Source organism: Myxocyprinus asiaticus, chromosome 17 (genome assembly GCF_019703515.2).
Source record: "Myxocyprinus asiaticus isolate MX2 ecotype Aquarium Trade chromosome 17, UBuf_Myxa_2, whole genome shotgun sequence".
Classification (NCBI taxonomy): Eukaryota; Metazoa; Chordata; class Actinopteri; order Cypriniformes; family Catostomidae; genus Myxocyprinus; species Myxocyprinus asiaticus.
Window position 1 is genome coordinate 8799030 of NC_059360.1, and position 16533 is coordinate 8815562.

The following is a 16533-nucleotide window of genomic DNA, read 5'->3' on the forward strand; positions in this document are numbered from 1 at the left end:
TTCTATAAACATCTATATATATATATATATATATATATATATATATATATATATATATATATATATATAAACATCATGGAGGCTTCAGTAACATCTTTGATGTCCTTCTTTTCTTTTTCAGCTATTCTGTGCGCATCACGTGAGGTGGTGAGAAGTAAACGTCTGACGCAGGTTCTGGAAGTGATTTTGGCTTTCGGGAACTTCATGAACAAAGGACAGAGGGGCAATGCCTACGGTTTCAGAGTGTCCAGCCTCAACAAGATCGTAGACACTAAGTCAAGTATAGACAGGTCAGAGGTCAATTACATGCCTGAAGAGGTGTTTTGTGTTTTGGCTGTTCATCAGTGTGTCACTGTTCATTAACCTTTTTGCCTTGTCACTATTAGCATTGGCATGTCTATTTCATTTTAGTAAATTGATACTGTAAGTGGTTTAAAAAAAGATAAATCAATTTAATGCAGTCAAGTCATTTGAATTTGTATAGCGCTTTTCACAATACACATAGTTTCAAAACAGCTTTACAGCAAATCATGTTGTAATTCTTGTCATTTATTAATTGAGTAAACTGAGTAGATTTTTTGAAATTTAAGATAAATAATTAAGTGTATTTGAAGTCCATCCCAAAATGACTACGGGGGTTGTACATAGGTCCAGCATCCCCCCATTGTTAGGCCAGCAACGGCTTTAGTTGGCAGTAATTTATTGTATATGTATTTCATTTTAAGAGAATGAAGTGATGCAAACATTGATCAGTGAAGTGTTACTTGCTGTTTGATTTGATTACGGTTGATAGCAGTTTATTCCCTGCGGAGTCTATACTAAGACCAAGATGATGCAGACAGAGGTCAGTGAGGTGTTTTTGTGTTTATTGTTTGTATCTTCAACAGGAATATCACCATGTTGCACTACCTGATAATGATCTTTGAGAAGAACTATCCTGACATCCTCAACATTCAACAAGACCTGGACAGCGTACCAGAGGCTGCCAAAGTCAAGTGAGTCAAACCATAGATTGCCATAAATCAAAAACATCAATATTTGCTGTTGTTTATGGTGGGTTTAGGCAGGTGTTTTGAATATCATTTAATTGAAGGCACACTTTTTATTTTTCTTTGCTTTTGTTCTTAGTTTGGCTGAGCTGGAGAAGGAAGTGTTCAGCATCAAGAGTGGCCTGAAAGCTCTGGAAACGGTGAGTCATCCATTATTTACTTCTGAACATTATTGGCAAATTAAAAGCTTTCTCATCCAAAATGCCTAGAAAATTCACTGACATAGTCCTTTTTTTAATTGCACAGTTGCAGCTGTCTGTTTGACAGGTGTTCAAATATTGACATTTCTCTATCATTTTACATTAGAAAAATATGACACTCCAATCACTCTAGCACAACATCTCACTTTTAACCTTAGTAGATATTAAATGTAGATTGGTGTACATTCCTCTACACATTTCCTTCATTTTGTGTTTGGAGAAGCTTTACAGAGATGTATGCTGAATGTATGCAGAAAATGATGCTGTAATGTTTTAAAGTCCTCATGCTTTAAAAATGATTTGTCTTTAGGGTAATATAACAAAGTATTGCAATCATTCAAATAAAGAAAAGGATGTAAGCCAGTGTTTTCTATTAAACATTTTAATACTGTACATCATATTTTATAATATACCAGTTATTCTTCATGTACATTATTCCACGTGTATTTATATTACTGTACCTTGTGTTATATTATCCAGGCAATAATGTAGACATTCTAAAAAGAGAAGCTGGCTTCGGGAATGTACTCGTAGCAAAATACATGTGCAAATAAATATCCAACAGCACTCTTTACTCATCACAAATGCATAAATAAACACTGATTATATACTCCTCAAAATCCATCAACACCATGGAAAGAACATAATGAATCTCTAGCATTGACAGCTGAAGTGTGCAGGCTCTAAAATACTATGCAGGCAGGAGACTGGTATAAATGTTTGTAGAAAAGCAACAGCCCCACCTACTGTACAGGGATAAAAAAAATTTTTTTTTTACGGACTCTGTGTGAATAGACCTTCTGTCGGAAGTTCGTCTCGTAAAATCGTCACGGATTTGGTGGGAACATGCCTTAAGGCTGAGGTGCAGGCAGTGGCCAGTGAAGTTGTTGTACGGTTTGAATTGGCACCAGTTCATCCTCTGTGAAATCCATCATAATAGACTGAAGTGATGCAAACAGTGATCATTGAAGTGCCCTTCACTGTCTGACTGGCACAGGCTGTAGTTTGTGGAGTTTGATATTCTAGGTACTACCAACAGGTCGGAATTTTTCACCGCCATTCAAAGCTTTGTAAGTAATTCGTAGAATTTTAAAATTGATACGAAACCTAACAGTTTGCCAATGTAGTGACAATAAAACCTAGTCAGCACTCTAGCTGCTGCATTTTGAACAAACTAAAGCTAATTTATTGAACTTGCAGGACATCCTCCCAGTAAAGCATTACAATAATCTAGTCTTGATCGTAATTTAGTAATATTTCTGAGGTGGAAGAATGCTGTTCTGCAAACATTGGAAATGTGATTTTCCAAGGATGGATTGCTTTCAACCTAAACACCCAAGTTCTTACCTGTAGAAAACAATGTAACAATACATCTATTAAGTGACAAATTGTATACTAGAATGTTATTTTTATAGTTTTTTGGTCCAATAGTGAATATCTCTGTTTTGTCAGAATTGAGTAGAAGGACATTTCTAAGAAATATAAAACTAAATATTGTGGAATTACAGTAAAAACTAATTTCATGATTGAGGGAAGCATATACAAGGAGAAAAGCAGAGGACCTAATACTGAGCCCTGTGGCACTCCATACTTGACATTTACTTGATCTGAAAATGTCTTGTTTACACAAACAAAGTTGATTGCTTCTTGGAAGAAAGTAAGGAAAGGAGTATTGAAACAGTAGTGGTTGTGATGCCATTAAAATCAAATTCAATCAGTTCATTTTCATTTTCTTCCCTTGCTTCAGTAAATTCCCTTTTCCATGACTATAGGGGAATGCCGTACTTTCAAAAGAAGGAGGTGCAACACTCACTCTATAGGCAAAATTACAGCTACAACTTTATTTGATTAAAAATACATGACATTTCGGCCAACCTCAGGGCCTTCATCAGACATCAAGATGAACTTGAACAAACAACATTTAAAAACTTCCTCAATTACAAACAGGTGTGTGCCTGAATAATTTACTCTCCCACTTCATCTAGTGGACAACAAATACAAAGTAATTAGTACCAAAACAAACATATACAAAGTCCAAAAGTAAGAAAACAGAACAGAAACATCAATAAAACATGTCATAATCAATTTCTTGATTCATTCCCTTTGAAAACAATTTATTCAAGTATCCAACATCTGGTTCTTAATTCCCTGGAAGTTTCTGTGAAGTAATCCGCAGGGACAATGAATAGCATAGATTATATTGCATGAAATAATAGTACTTCTTATAAATATGCTTTTGCCAGTTCTGGGGTGGGAGAAATATTTCAACATCCTTGTGTACTGGCATTGAGTACAATTACCACACTTGTAGTTACCAGGTGGAATCACTAAAGATTGAAGTGTGGGGGGTTTCAAACTTTCCTCTGCCCTGACAAGAGTATTCTTCAAAAAAAATTTGCAAATGTCATTTTTTCTAACATTAAAATAATCCTCAGTTGAACAAATGTGCGTTACTCTGTTTAACTGGCTCCCTGGAAGGCTTCTCTTAAGAGAAGGTAGAGTAGATGACAGTTGTGGGCATGTAGAAATATAGGGAAGGCTGCACATTTTCTCAAATAATCCTCTTCGCCTAAAGGCAACAAGCAACAACATATCAGAACTTAATTACCAGTGATATAAACCATTTGATATACAGTATTCATTAAGTAATTTAAAGAAAAAACATTCAGCTTAAGGGCTATAGTGCATGTAATGCCAGGCTTTAGGGTGAATAGTTTAGGTGACCCTCAATTTCAGAAGTTGGTGGTGGAAAACTTCCACCACGTGTGTTTGTGCAGTTCAGCAAGACATGTTTATGCGGGGTTATCAGGGTATATCTCATTTTACTAGATTTTCAATGCCTGAGCATTGCATGTAAAGGGTTGGAAAAGAATAGTGTTATAGGTTAGCTAAGGTTAGCTTTTTCCAAAGGAAATAAATATTGTTAAACTTGCTGTTAAGAAAGTTTTTATTTATTTATTTTAAGTTTAATTTAAGGTTTTAGGCTTTAGTTGTTTCTGTGTAAAAGAAATGCTACATTAGAGCTCCTGTTGCTGTTAACCTGACATCTTGTTTTCTGTCAGCTGTGTATGACAATCTGTCTTTGACTTGACTCTGTCTTTGCCATGTAAAGGCAGCTATAAATGGATGAATAGATACAAGATATAAAAGACCAACTGCCATTTACTATGCAATTATTAAGATGATGTCAGCACTGGTGGTTACATTGTTAGAATGTTTAGCATTCAAAATCTAAGTCAATGGGAGATTTAATCTAAAATTTGAATTAAAAAATGTATAAAGTTTATAAAAAAACAAAAAAGATGGCACACTCAAGACTGAAATTATGGTAAATGGTCTGCACTTATATAACACCTTTTTAAATCTTAGCAGGTCCAAAGTGCTTTACACTGTGACTCATTCACACACACACACACACACACACACACACACACACACACACACACACACACACACACACACACACACACACACACACACACACACACACACACACACACACACACACACACACACACACACACACACACACCAATGATGGCAGAGCTGCCATGCAAGGTGCTAGCCTGACATTGGGGTTCAGTGTCTTGCCCAAGGACACTTTGGCATGTGGAGTCATGTGGGCTGGGAATTGAACTGCTAACCCTGTGATTAGTGGCCAACCTGCACTACCACCTGAGCCACAGCTGCCCCAATTATCTTTATGTTAGGATAGTCTGAATTAATTATAGAATGTTTTAGGAATGTCAGTTCAGTGCTGAATTGCAAGCACTGTAATTATGAATTTGTCAAAAACAAAGAGATCAGCACTGTTTAAATTTAATATTTGTTTTATTTACATCAGGAATTATGGTACCAGCAGAGCCGAGCACACAACCAGGGAGACGAGTTTGTCCCGGTGGTCTGTGACTTCATCACAGTCGCTAACTTCAGCTTCTCTGAACTCGAGGATCTACTTAATGAAGCCAAGGACAAGGTAACAACACTTAATTAGTCAGTCAAAATCATTCCCCCAATTTGAACCTTTATGCTTATTTAACCAAACTAATCAAGGTCACATTCATTTCTTATTTCGGTTACACTTTCATTTATGAGGCTTTGAACTTGAGCCAGATACAATTGCACAATTGAGTTCCCAGGTAGAGAGAGAAAAGGGCCCGGCTTTTCTGCCCGTTTTAAAGCTGAAAACTTTTTCTCTGTAATGAGCTCAGAGTTATTGTTGAGTGTGGAACAGGGGTCTTTGAGCAAGTCACATTATTTTGTGGGTTGTGGGCTGTGGCATGGAGCTTGGCTTTTCCAGAGACATATGGAAGGATAGGCCCTCTCTGGAATGCAGCAGGCCCATCCCCCCATTCTCCAGTGCTTACAGCTCTGCCAACCCTGTGCATGGACTGGGGCCTAACATCTCAAAAGGATGAAGGAAACGTGAGAACGAAAGCAAGAAAGAAAAAGACAACGAGAAAAGAAAAGGCTTTGTATACCCTTCCTGGCTTGGCATGATGACTTAAATATCCTGGGGAATCCCGGCAGCTGGCCCTAAATTTCTCGGGGATTTTTCACTGGGGTTTGATGAGATTTATTTCTGTTCAAATGCGGCTTGTTCTCACCCCCACCCCCGTTATGGGGCCCACATCTCTCAAATACATGAAAGAGAAGAATTCTGAAAGACATTGGGAATATATTTGGGATGTGTTTGAGTGTGCTGGTGGTCTTTTTTTGTAGTGGTGGAAAGTGTGAGTAGGGTTGTGTGTTGGTCACAAGGCAGGCTGACAGTCTTCACCCAGGGAGCAGCATTCTCCATTCCCCATCACAGAGCCACCACTGTATCCCTTGTCCACCATCATTTATTTACATAATTCATTACATCAATTATTTATTTAGTTAAACCATAATAAAGAAAGGACCATTTGGAGGGACTTCATGGGAAATGCCTGCCCTTGAAGCTCTGCAAGCTGTAGGAAAACAAAAGTATCCCTCTGATATCCAGACAGGTCTACCTCTCGCTGTCAACCTCCTGGGGTCAGACTCACTTTCCTGTAGACACTTCTGTCCCCTCAGGTGGGCTAAAATGAACACACACCTCACAGTTGAGAAATAGGGACAAGTATAGTGAACCCACCAGATGTTGAGGATACTATTAAGTCTTTGCATTGATGGCTTTTGATTTACATGAAGCTAGAGATGTTTATGAAATGAAGCTCTGACTATAGGTTTCTCAGCACTGCAGATGCTAACTGCATTCCAAATGGTATATTTACAGAAGAAGTATTTAATTAAAGTTCCAAATAAGTTTTATTACGCATAAATGGGCTTTTTGTCAAATAATGGAAGCATTCCAATAATAAACAACTTTCCAATAATAAACAGAGACCTTGATGTGCTACTAACTAGTAATTTCATAGTGTGATAGTTTCTGAGTTCATGGGCAATGGAGGAGTAAGGAGACAGTGAACAGTCAATGTGAGTATTTTTATTACTCTTTCAGCATCACAAGGAATATAAACAAAAAGGGCTCTTGGTGGCCAACGTACACACAAACAGGTTCTCAGTAACAAACTCTTCACACTCTCGTGTCACTCTCTCTCCCCCTCTGACACTCTGGCATGCCTATATCCATCCATATTTGCTCACTGTGTGTCTCTGCGGTCTACTTTCTTAAAAATAACCATCTATAAGCATCACCAACTCTCTACTCACATTAATGCGGGGGAGCCCCTAAGCGCACCTAAGCGCTCTACTCGCTTACAGTACAGAAACAGAGGGGGCTATCATTGTCTTGTCTGACAGTCCAGATGGAAACAATCCGAGGTCCAGATCCAGACCATTGTCCGCTAATTGGTGATCACTGATCTACCTCAACATGGTGCGGTGTGGTGTAGTGGCTAAAGCTCAGGGCTGGTAACCAGAAGGCTGTTAGTTTGATCCCCACAAAGAGAGAGTCATAAAGTATCACCATTTTGGCCTTACTTGGTTAATCTGATCATTGGTCATCTAAGTTGAGCTGGTTAACCATGTTCTAAACCAGCTTGCCCATTTGTTAACCTTGTTGACCACTGGGCTCTTAAACAAGGTGCTTAACCCCAGATTCCTCTCCCTTTATTGAGTGTACTGTAAGTCAATAAACTGCCTGCTAGATGACTACCTAATTGCTTACATTCACCTCTGAAAGTGCTAGGAAGTCTTTAGTGTTTCAGTTTCACAGAGGGAGACAGTTTGTTTAGCCTTCTCTTAAAACAGTATCGCTTCTTATTAGAACCTTGCCAAAATAACATTAAAAGAGATGCCAGGCAGGACCAGGATAAATGAGCTCTCCACAGCAAATCTACTTAGGATATAGGCTTTGCATTTTGTTAGGCTCTTGGCAGCCAGATCTTAAAATAGCTTTTTACTTTTGGAGCAGGGATCTTATCCAAATAGAATGCCTTACTTCAAGAGGTTTTGACACCTCGTTATGCCAAACCTCACTTAAAGTGGATGGCCATTTTGAAGATTTACATATAGTTCCCCACAAAAGTTCAGCCACAGCATCTTTCTACAATTTAATTATGGAGCTCAAGCAATCACTTTTTAAGTGAAGATTGAAACGAAATTGAAATATTTGCTCCAAACTACCAAGAAAAATCATTTCTAAGCTTATGGCTCAAGAGCGATTCTTTTGGGCCCTCACAGGCCCAAAATACCTCTTTGTCTCTCAGTATCCATGAACCAGGCAGTTGTTCCAGATTAGAGAAGGTATGATCACTAAATAAAATAAGGCGTGACCAAATACATGATGCACACCTGGAGGAAGAATGTGCTGTTTAGTTGCATGTTTTGGTAGCAAATGTGACCTGGATTGACAGCCCTGAAAATGTAGGTCCATATGGAGCCATATGTAAATTACAGAATAGCTGGGAAATGTGGCTGGTGTGACAAAGCAGAAATAACAGTAATTTTTGCTGGTCTTGTTTGTTGGTATTTCTCCAATGCTTCTATTCAAAGCAATAAACAGGACATTAATTTAGCTCCAGGTGGGTTTGACATAGTGGATATCGGAAGAGAAAATTTAATGAAAGGTATCATGTGTTTTTCTTTGTTGTTTAGTCCTTGTTAATTGTCCTGTTCTTTCTCTTCACTCCAGTTTTCCAAGTCTCTTAAGCATTTTGGAGAAGAGGAGGGGCGCATGCAGCCAGACGAATTCTTTGGAATCTTTGACACTTTCCTGCAGTCGTTCAGCAAGGCCAGACAGGACCTGGACAATATGCAGCGACGGAAGGAGGAGGAAGAGAGGAGAGTGCGTATGGAGGTCATGGTACATCACACATACACTTCAACACAAATACCCAGTATATACTCATGCTCATGGGATGAACATTATTTATGCACTTATTTGTTCATCAACTGATAATGAATCTTTCCTAGTGAATATAGTGAATTCCAGAAATGTAAGCTTCAGATGGTAGCTGGTTTAACATGGTCTCTAGCATGTCAAAATGGGTTATTTACTGTATGGTCATTAGCTGGTCCAGATTGGTCTAAGCTGGGCTACCAGCTTGTGGGTCCACGCTCAACCTGGTTAGAGCTGATTGACCATCTTGATTAAGCTATTGGGGACCTGGTCAAGCTGTTCATCCAGTGTAAGCTATTAGGAAATTTTTTTTTCCTGAATGGATGCTTCCCATCTTCCAAAATATCTCAGATCAAACAACACCCAACCCTGGATACATTAGCTAGTTATTGCTAACACCTTGCTAGGAAATTTAAATAGACAACTTATTTTCTGAGCGGTGTCAGTGCTGCAATATGCATAGAGTTTCATTCACTTAAACAAACATGCTCATTCTCACACATGCTGTTCTTAAGCTGGGGTTTGAGGGAGCTTGAGGGAAACCATTCCATACTTGATAAAAGTAGTGACGTAGTCGATAAGTCTGAGAGTAATTGGTAGCAGGACCCCAGATGCACATTTGTTCACTGCAGACACTCAAAAGACCATGAATCACTTCAGAACGGCTTTGCTAGGTCTATTCTGAGTTGTGATACTGTCACTGTAGGACATTTTTCAAACAAGGACTTGTATTTTATTCTAAAGCTACTTTGTTGAATTCTTCACATTCAACAGAGGAAAGAATAAGAACCTCATATGTATTTATATTCACTAAAAATAGTATTACAGTGGTACAGTGTCTGGTATGATCATGGTTATTATACTACATTAAGTCTGCTCTTTTATGCATCTAGCTGAAGGAGCATGGGGAACGAGAGAAACGAGCAAAGAAGAGCACTGGAAGAAGTGTGTCAGAGGAGGTGGGCGAGTTTGATGACCTTGTCTCAGCTCTTCACTCCGGTGAAGTCTTCGACAAGGACTCTAAGCTCAAACGCAATCGTAAGCGCTCTGTTAACTAGCTGGTGGATGGCGGGGGTCGTGAATGACCAACCACCAAGGTCAACTATTGACCTCTGTAAATATGGTCACAAGGAGACCAGACTCGTGCACCTGAGGGAAACTTTCTCGAAATGCCATACACTGCCCTCTTTTGCCTTTTACCCAGATCGGTAATAACTGACAAGCTTAAAGATGGAGAAGTTCACTCCAAAATAGTCTTGTTTTATAAGAATTTCCAAAGTCCTGCAGTCTCTCTCCTCTTCTTTTTACTTTCTAGTCTTCCTCTGTTACATGTAATTTCAAACTGCCAAGAGTTCCAACCTGGTCAGACAAACTATATATGTACATGCAGCACTGAAACAGTTTGCCTGAGGAGTGCCAGAGGTAGTAGCTTGGACCTGGTGCCAACTACAAAAGTTTTGGATGAAGAGTAGTTCAGTCTGGTGGTGCGAGTCCTCAAAAATCAGATGGTTAATCCCTCTAAGCTGCCATGGTTATTGCCTTTCTCAGCCACCCATTCCCTCGTTCATCAGCCTCTAACTTTAGGAGATTGAGAATACCATCTTTGGAAATCTGGGCAATAGCAACACTAAATTTTTAGATCCAGTTGTGTTTTTCCGTTTAAAGGAGGTAGTTGATGCTTCCTAAACTTGTGATTACTAGGAAGTATGACACCATGGATGCAGCCTCAAAGGCTGGGATATTCCTTCCCCAAGTGCCTCTACACATAAACAGCATTCCAAGGACTACCTCCTGGATGGAAATACAGAGAGAGAACAACATTCTCATGGAGAGACACAGAAAATATGAAACCTTAAGTCTCAAAATGCAAAATGTAAAAAAAAAAATGGTGCTGGTTACAGAAATTCAAGTTCATATACATACATTTTCTCAAACAGTTAATTAAATTCATAGCATTGTCATGGCATAAATTCAGTGCAAAATTACAGTACAACAAAAATAAATGCATTAAGAATGGCTTTTATGTATTTAAAGGCAGACCCACTCTCAAATTTCACATTTTCTTGTTTATGTATTTTCTTTGATTTCTTGAAGATATAAAAAAAATTAACTCTTAATATGCCTAGATCCAATTATTACTGGAAAACTTCTGTGACCTTGAATCAATGCCTCATAATTTGTAAAAATCTGTCCTCTACAATAGCACCTTTTAACCAAGCTAACTAAAATAGCTTTCTAGGAAGGAAGGGCAAACAAAATTCTGTTTCAAGAAGCAATTAGCAATGAGCAAGAATTACCATGTGTCAAGTTTTCAGGTAACATGTAGAGTTTTTGGGGCCTTGATTATATGTTAAATACATGATGCCTCAAATGTTGTTAGCATTGTTAACTGCTTTCTCCCTGGTCTGGAAAAAAAGCTGTCTCCTGAATGTCAGAGATGCAGAATCTGATGAGATCCAATGGATTTTTGACCAGTTTTGAACATTACATAACCCACTTTTGTTTCCTTTTCTTATATTTTGTTCATATTTTTGAACTGACATGTATATTTAGTAGCTGCAGTCAGGACAAATGTTGCAGATGTACCTTGTAGTTGGCATGGTGTGGCAGAGAAGAAAATAGTGTAAGAGATAGGAAAGACAAGCCTGAAAAACAGATCTGAAGGCAACGCCGGAGTCAAGAGCAAACTCCTGAAGGGGTAATATTTTTTAAGGTTTTTTATGCAGATATGTTTTACAGAGAGGCGTCAGACTACTTTGAATGATGCCTCCTGTTTCATTTGTCCATATGGGGTCACCATGGGAGTTCTGTAATAGGGGATTTTGTTCAATGACAGATGAATATGGACCCTTTGTGCTAATCTTCCATTTGTGTGACTACAGCTCTGTGGCCCTGAGGGTGTTCACATGAGCAGGGCCTCTGATACATGCATATTTTTTATAAACCAGTGGGATAAATTATTCTGCCAAAACTACAAGTGTTTCTTACAATGCAATGCATTTTCATGTATAGAAAATGTTTACTTTGGTATATGGTTCAACAGATTGTAGAGAAGATAAATATATAAAGGTGTAATCATTTTAATCAAACGACATCTGAAAGCACCAAGCCAGTTACCTAAATCTATCACTCACTTTTATATCTAGTTATTTTTTAAAGATAAAGTTCAGCCTCTCACTTTTGCTTGGTCCGATATTGCACTTGATGTTTTCCCCAAAGGCTTGAGTGGTGCATATGTCTGGTTATTTGATAATAATATTACAGGTGTATTATTGCCTGCAACATGAAACACAAGTCACAGTCTTTGTATATGTTCATGGAATGCTGCAACCGTTTTTTGGTTTTGTTTGTTTTGTTTTATTTTTACAGGTTGTAAATTGATAGTGCCAAGCGCACAGGCTGATTGACAAGAGCCTCACCTACAAGATGTATAGTTCTTAATTATTTTTTTATTTTTTTTTTTTTATTATTTTTTTACAACATGATAGTTGTTTGAGGGAAAAGGTGGAATTAAAAAAAAAAACATTTTTTGAGGAATGTGGAAAAGAGGAATTTGTTATCCTGTAAATTGAAGTTCTATTTATTTGCCTTATTTAGATTGCTATATTTTGTACACAGAATTGCATCAGACATTTTATAATAATGAATAACTATATTGTGATTCATGTATGTCACATATTTTTCAGGCATGTATGAGAATGACTCCTCCCTCCAAAACCTTGACCCATTACCATGAGTCATTTTGTAGAGTAAAAATAAACTTGTTTAACTGACATTCGTGTAATCTTGATAATTTGTGTTTATGGCTCTAAACATCTGCTCAGCTGGCTCTTAAATCACTCTGCTATTAAATTCATTAATTACTGTAGTGATGACAGCTGTCAAGCTCGCATACATTATTTATCACGATTCAACACTGCCCTCGTCTGGTCAAAATGGGTATCTAACATTCGTAAATTGACGCATCAAATGATTGCAACTTGCAACCACAGAGCCCCTTCAGCAACGGTCCCATTCATTTTTTTTTTTTTTTTTTTTTTTTTAATTTAATTCTTGGCATGACTAGCATCACCTAATAAAAAGTTACATTTAATCATCTCTGGTATACACTACCGGTCAAAACCTTTGAAACACTTGACTGAAATGTTTCTCAAGATATTAAAAATCTTTTGATCTGAAGGCGTTTAAATGTTTGAAATTAGTTTTGTAGACAAAAATATAATTGTGCCACCATATTAATTTATTTCATTATAAAACTAAAACAAAAAAATAAATAAAAACGTTTTTGAAATTAATGACTTGGACCAAATAATAAAGAAAAGTAGCCAATAAGTGCCCAACATAAATGGGAACTCCTTAAATACTGTTTAAAAAGCATCCCAGGGTGATACCTCAAAATGATGGTTGAGAAAATGTCAAGAGTACATGTCTGCAAATTCTAGGCAAAGGGTGACTACTTTGAAGATGCTAAAATATAACACAGTTTTGATTTATTTTGGATTTTGTACATAGTTCCATTTGTTATTCCATAGTTTTGATGACTTTACTATTATTCTAAAATGTAAAAAACAATACTTTGACAGTTTTAAAGTTTCAGGTCTGAACAGGTTAAGCTTTGGGTCAGATGCAGCAAACTCAAACACATCTGGTGAATCTGACATTCAAATATTTTATTCAAGCCTACTTTTGTGGTTAAGACATGGCACAAATTATATATTGCAAACTCATCAATTCGACAAACAAATATAAACATTGGCATAACAAGTCAGAATGCTGATTGTATGGACTTTTCCATAATGATGTAAAAAAAAAAAAAAAAGGTAAAATTAAATACTCTTTATATCTTGTTTTGAGTCTCAAAAGTAAACAGTTTCTAAAATCTAGAGATCACACTTGAGTCTCTTTGGTTTTCAAATGACGTGCGTCCATCTACAGCTTGTGGTTTGGTAGTGGAATTCCATGTTACTATTTTATTTCATACAAGCTATAAACAGCTTGTAAAAAGTCACAAAAAAATAAATAAAAAATTAAAATCACAAAAAAAAAAAAAAAAAAAAAAAAAACAACAACAACAAAAAAAAAACAAACAATGGGCCTCATTAATGAAACATGAGTAAAACAAATTTCTGTTCTCATGCAACAATGAAAGGAAGAATGGATTTACAAACATTTTACACAGACATTTCCGGTTTCAATTTCTTATAGATAATAACATATGTATTCTTTAAAATAACAAAATATTGGCAGTAACAATTCCTCACAAATTATTACGGTGCAGTGGATGTTATAGACATTTTTGCCAGTAGCAAAAGCCTTCAAACTTTTACACCATCAGATCGGTTGTAGCCTACTTTTCATTAGAGCATTTGAATGACCATGATGAATGCAATTCACTTTTAAGCAAACGTTTTTGAGCCTGAATAAAATTAGTATCACACTTGGTATAAATAGTTTTGAGGACGAAAATTCACCTGTGATTCACAGGCCATATACTATGAAATGCTTGTCAATATTTGATTATCATAATAACTAGACTAAAATAAAGTATTTTTATATGCTATAAGTTTATGCATATAAAAGCGCTGAAATCTAACTGATTCAACAAGACTTGTGCGTTCATGTTCGTTAGAAGTTTTGCTGACAGGAAAAATTAATTGACAATAACTGGGTCAGCTAAAGGCACACTTTGTTACAGAATGCCAACGTCAGTATAAAAATAATGTATGACCTAGTTACATTCAAACTTTCATAAACTGAATGAGATTCAGCCTGTAGCCAGTGAGTCCTTTAGGAGTCGGGTCAGCCCTGGAAGTCGCCTCTCTGCCCGCCTGTCTTGCTGAGCAACTTGATGTCTGTAATAACAATATCACGGCTGACTGACTAGCACATATCATAGAACGTTAGCGCAGCCACCGTCACGGCGGTCAGGGCTTCCATCTCCACTCCTGTGCTGCCTGTTGTTTGGCAGGTTGTCTTGACGACAGCAGTTATATGGTAACGGAAGCATGGTCAAGGGGAAGGGGGTGACAAAGGAGAATGAGAGATGCGGTCTGCTTAGCGCCCATGATGCCCGCTAGCTGTGCTACCGCTAGGGCATTGCCCTTGATGAGTTGGTTGGCTTTTACAAGATTAAAAGCCTTGGGACCCGAGAAGACATTAACAGAGGCTGTTGCTGTGCGACAAGTTACCGCCTTACTGCCTATGTTGACCATGGAGGCTTTACCCTGCGCGTCAGTGTGGGTGAGCTTATGGGACGTTCGATCATGGCTAGGGGATTGTGGGTCTACATGTGGCGTTTTCAAAAATGTTGTACCAGATTCATGAGTTTTGTTGTGGCAACACCGCATACTCTGCAGAACTGGGCCTCCGAGTTTGAATTTGCCAGGTAATGCACTAAGGTAGGGGATAGTGATGAACATTTTGGACTGTAACATTGCAGGGCGTGACCCGCATTGTGAGATGTGTGTATGAAAGCTTTCAATTATACATTTTTCCAAAGCACCAGCTTTAATTTGACAATAAGAATCTATCATTGTTTCACTGTTAAATTACTCTAAGGCTACTTGCCTTAGCGTCACTCTGTGGCAAGCATAAACAATTTGGTAAATGTTTGATCGATTATCCTTAGCTACAACCAGAATGAGTCAAACCTAGCGCTGCTTTGGCAAAAGTACTTGTGTAGTCTTGATGGCCATTGCCACACCAGTGTTGATTGTACTTTCTTGAAGACTGGGTAGTAGTTGAGGCTGCTGAATCCATGTGGTACATTAGAGGAAGAGACTGCCTCGGACTGCCTTCTAACCAAAGCATTGGCAGCAGCCAACTGAAATCTTTACCTGTAGAACAGAATGTAAACATTTAACAATGCAACAACTTTCTAAATGTGAATCCTCCATAGCTTGAGGATTGGAACTATAGAAAATGGATGCAATTAAAATAGTTTAAGTTTGCCCAAAAAATAATTTACCCAGCCTCATGTCGTTTTAAACCCATATGACATACTTTCTTCCATGAGAACACAAAAGCAGATGCAGAATTAATCTAGTCAAAGGAATTACTGACAAAATGTTTGGTGAACGAGTTTTTATTTTTGTTATTATTTCGTCAACAACGAAGACGAGAAAAAGAAGCATCCTGACGATAATCAAGCGAACAATATTTTCTTTCTGTCTTTGGAGAAAAACCTAGAAAACATTCATTAAAATAGTCCATTCGTATAATGTTGGGGATTTTCCCGCTTGAACGCTAGTAAACAGAACTGCTACACAAACAGGTTAATTGCCTCAGTCAATGGCATCCTATGTGAGATTAATCTGCAATATCAGCAACATAAACGTGATATTACCTTTTACTGTATATCTGCACATACAATGAAGTGAATGAACTAATTAACGAACTAGTCAGAATGCGTAACTCGACGTTTCCGTAAAAAACATTACAAGTAACGCAATATCCTAAACTGTCTTTGACACACGTAATAGTCTTTAAAGCGTGAATAATTCACAACACAGTAACTTCTATAAAAAAAAAAAAAAAAAAAAAAAAACAGCTAATAGAGTATACTATATTTATTATATGCTATTAATTCATTATATGCTCAGGTTTTCTAGGCGGTTTTCTCATGTTGTTTATGTTGATGAATCATATGTTTGATACATGTTTAAATACAGTAAAAAAAAAAAAAAATAATAAAATTAAATGTTTGAATATTTGGTTAAAAGTTTGATCTGTTACAGTTTGACTTTTTTTTTGTTTGTTTGTTTTTTTTGTTGTTGTCATTTTGCACATTATCATCAACTAAAATATGTTATTTTCATCAAATAAAATTATATGCCATTTTAGTCAAGTAGAATTATATAAAATTAATGAATGACGTTATGAAATATTGACTTATTTTAAGGGACATTTAAATAATGTATCACAAAAATTATGACTAAAATAAAAATTGTGCAAAAAT

General features: G+C 37.1%; 2 protein-coding genes and 1 pseudogene across 7 annotated transcripts in view; 1 reads left to right on the top strand and 2 right to left on the bottom strand.

The window, feature by feature from the left end:
* LOC127454898 (disheveled-associated activator of morphogenesis 2-like) overlaps positions 1–12582 on the top strand; it is a 310968-nt gene extending 298386 nt beyond the window's left edge. For 2 of the 3 annotated variants that reach the window (XM_051722409.1, XM_051722411.1), the window contains 6 exons: positions 122–290; positions 888–995; positions 1129–1189; positions 5094–5225; positions 8370–8540; positions 9470–12582. In XM_051722409.1, coding sequence (XP_051578369.1) covers positions 122–290; positions 888–995; positions 1129–1189; positions 5094–5225; positions 8370–8540; positions 9470–9634 — 806 coding nt within the window. In that variant the 3' untranslated portion in view covers positions 9635–12582. The remainder of the gene's footprint in view (positions 1–121; positions 291–887; positions 996–1128; positions 1190–5093; positions 5226–8369; positions 8541–9469) is intronic. The other variant, XM_051722410.1, reaches the window with a different exon arrangement.
* A 798-nt stretch (positions 12583–13380) lies between these two features.
* LOC127454923 (molybdenum cofactor biosynthesis protein 1-like) lies at positions 13381–15178 on the bottom strand (annotated as a pseudogene).
* The window catches only part of LOC127454906 (molybdenum cofactor biosynthesis protein 1-like), a 37704-nt gene continuing 34551 nt past the window's right edge, over positions 13381–16533 (bottom strand). For 3 of the 4 annotated variants that reach the window (XM_051722428.1, XM_051722427.1, XM_051722426.1), the window contains exon 11: positions 13381–15412. In XM_051722428.1, coding sequence (XP_051578388.1) covers positions 15201–15412 — 212 coding nt within the window. In that variant the 3' untranslated portion in view covers positions 13381–15200. The remainder of the gene's footprint in view (positions 15413–16533) is intronic. The other variant, XM_051722433.1, reaches the window with a different exon arrangement.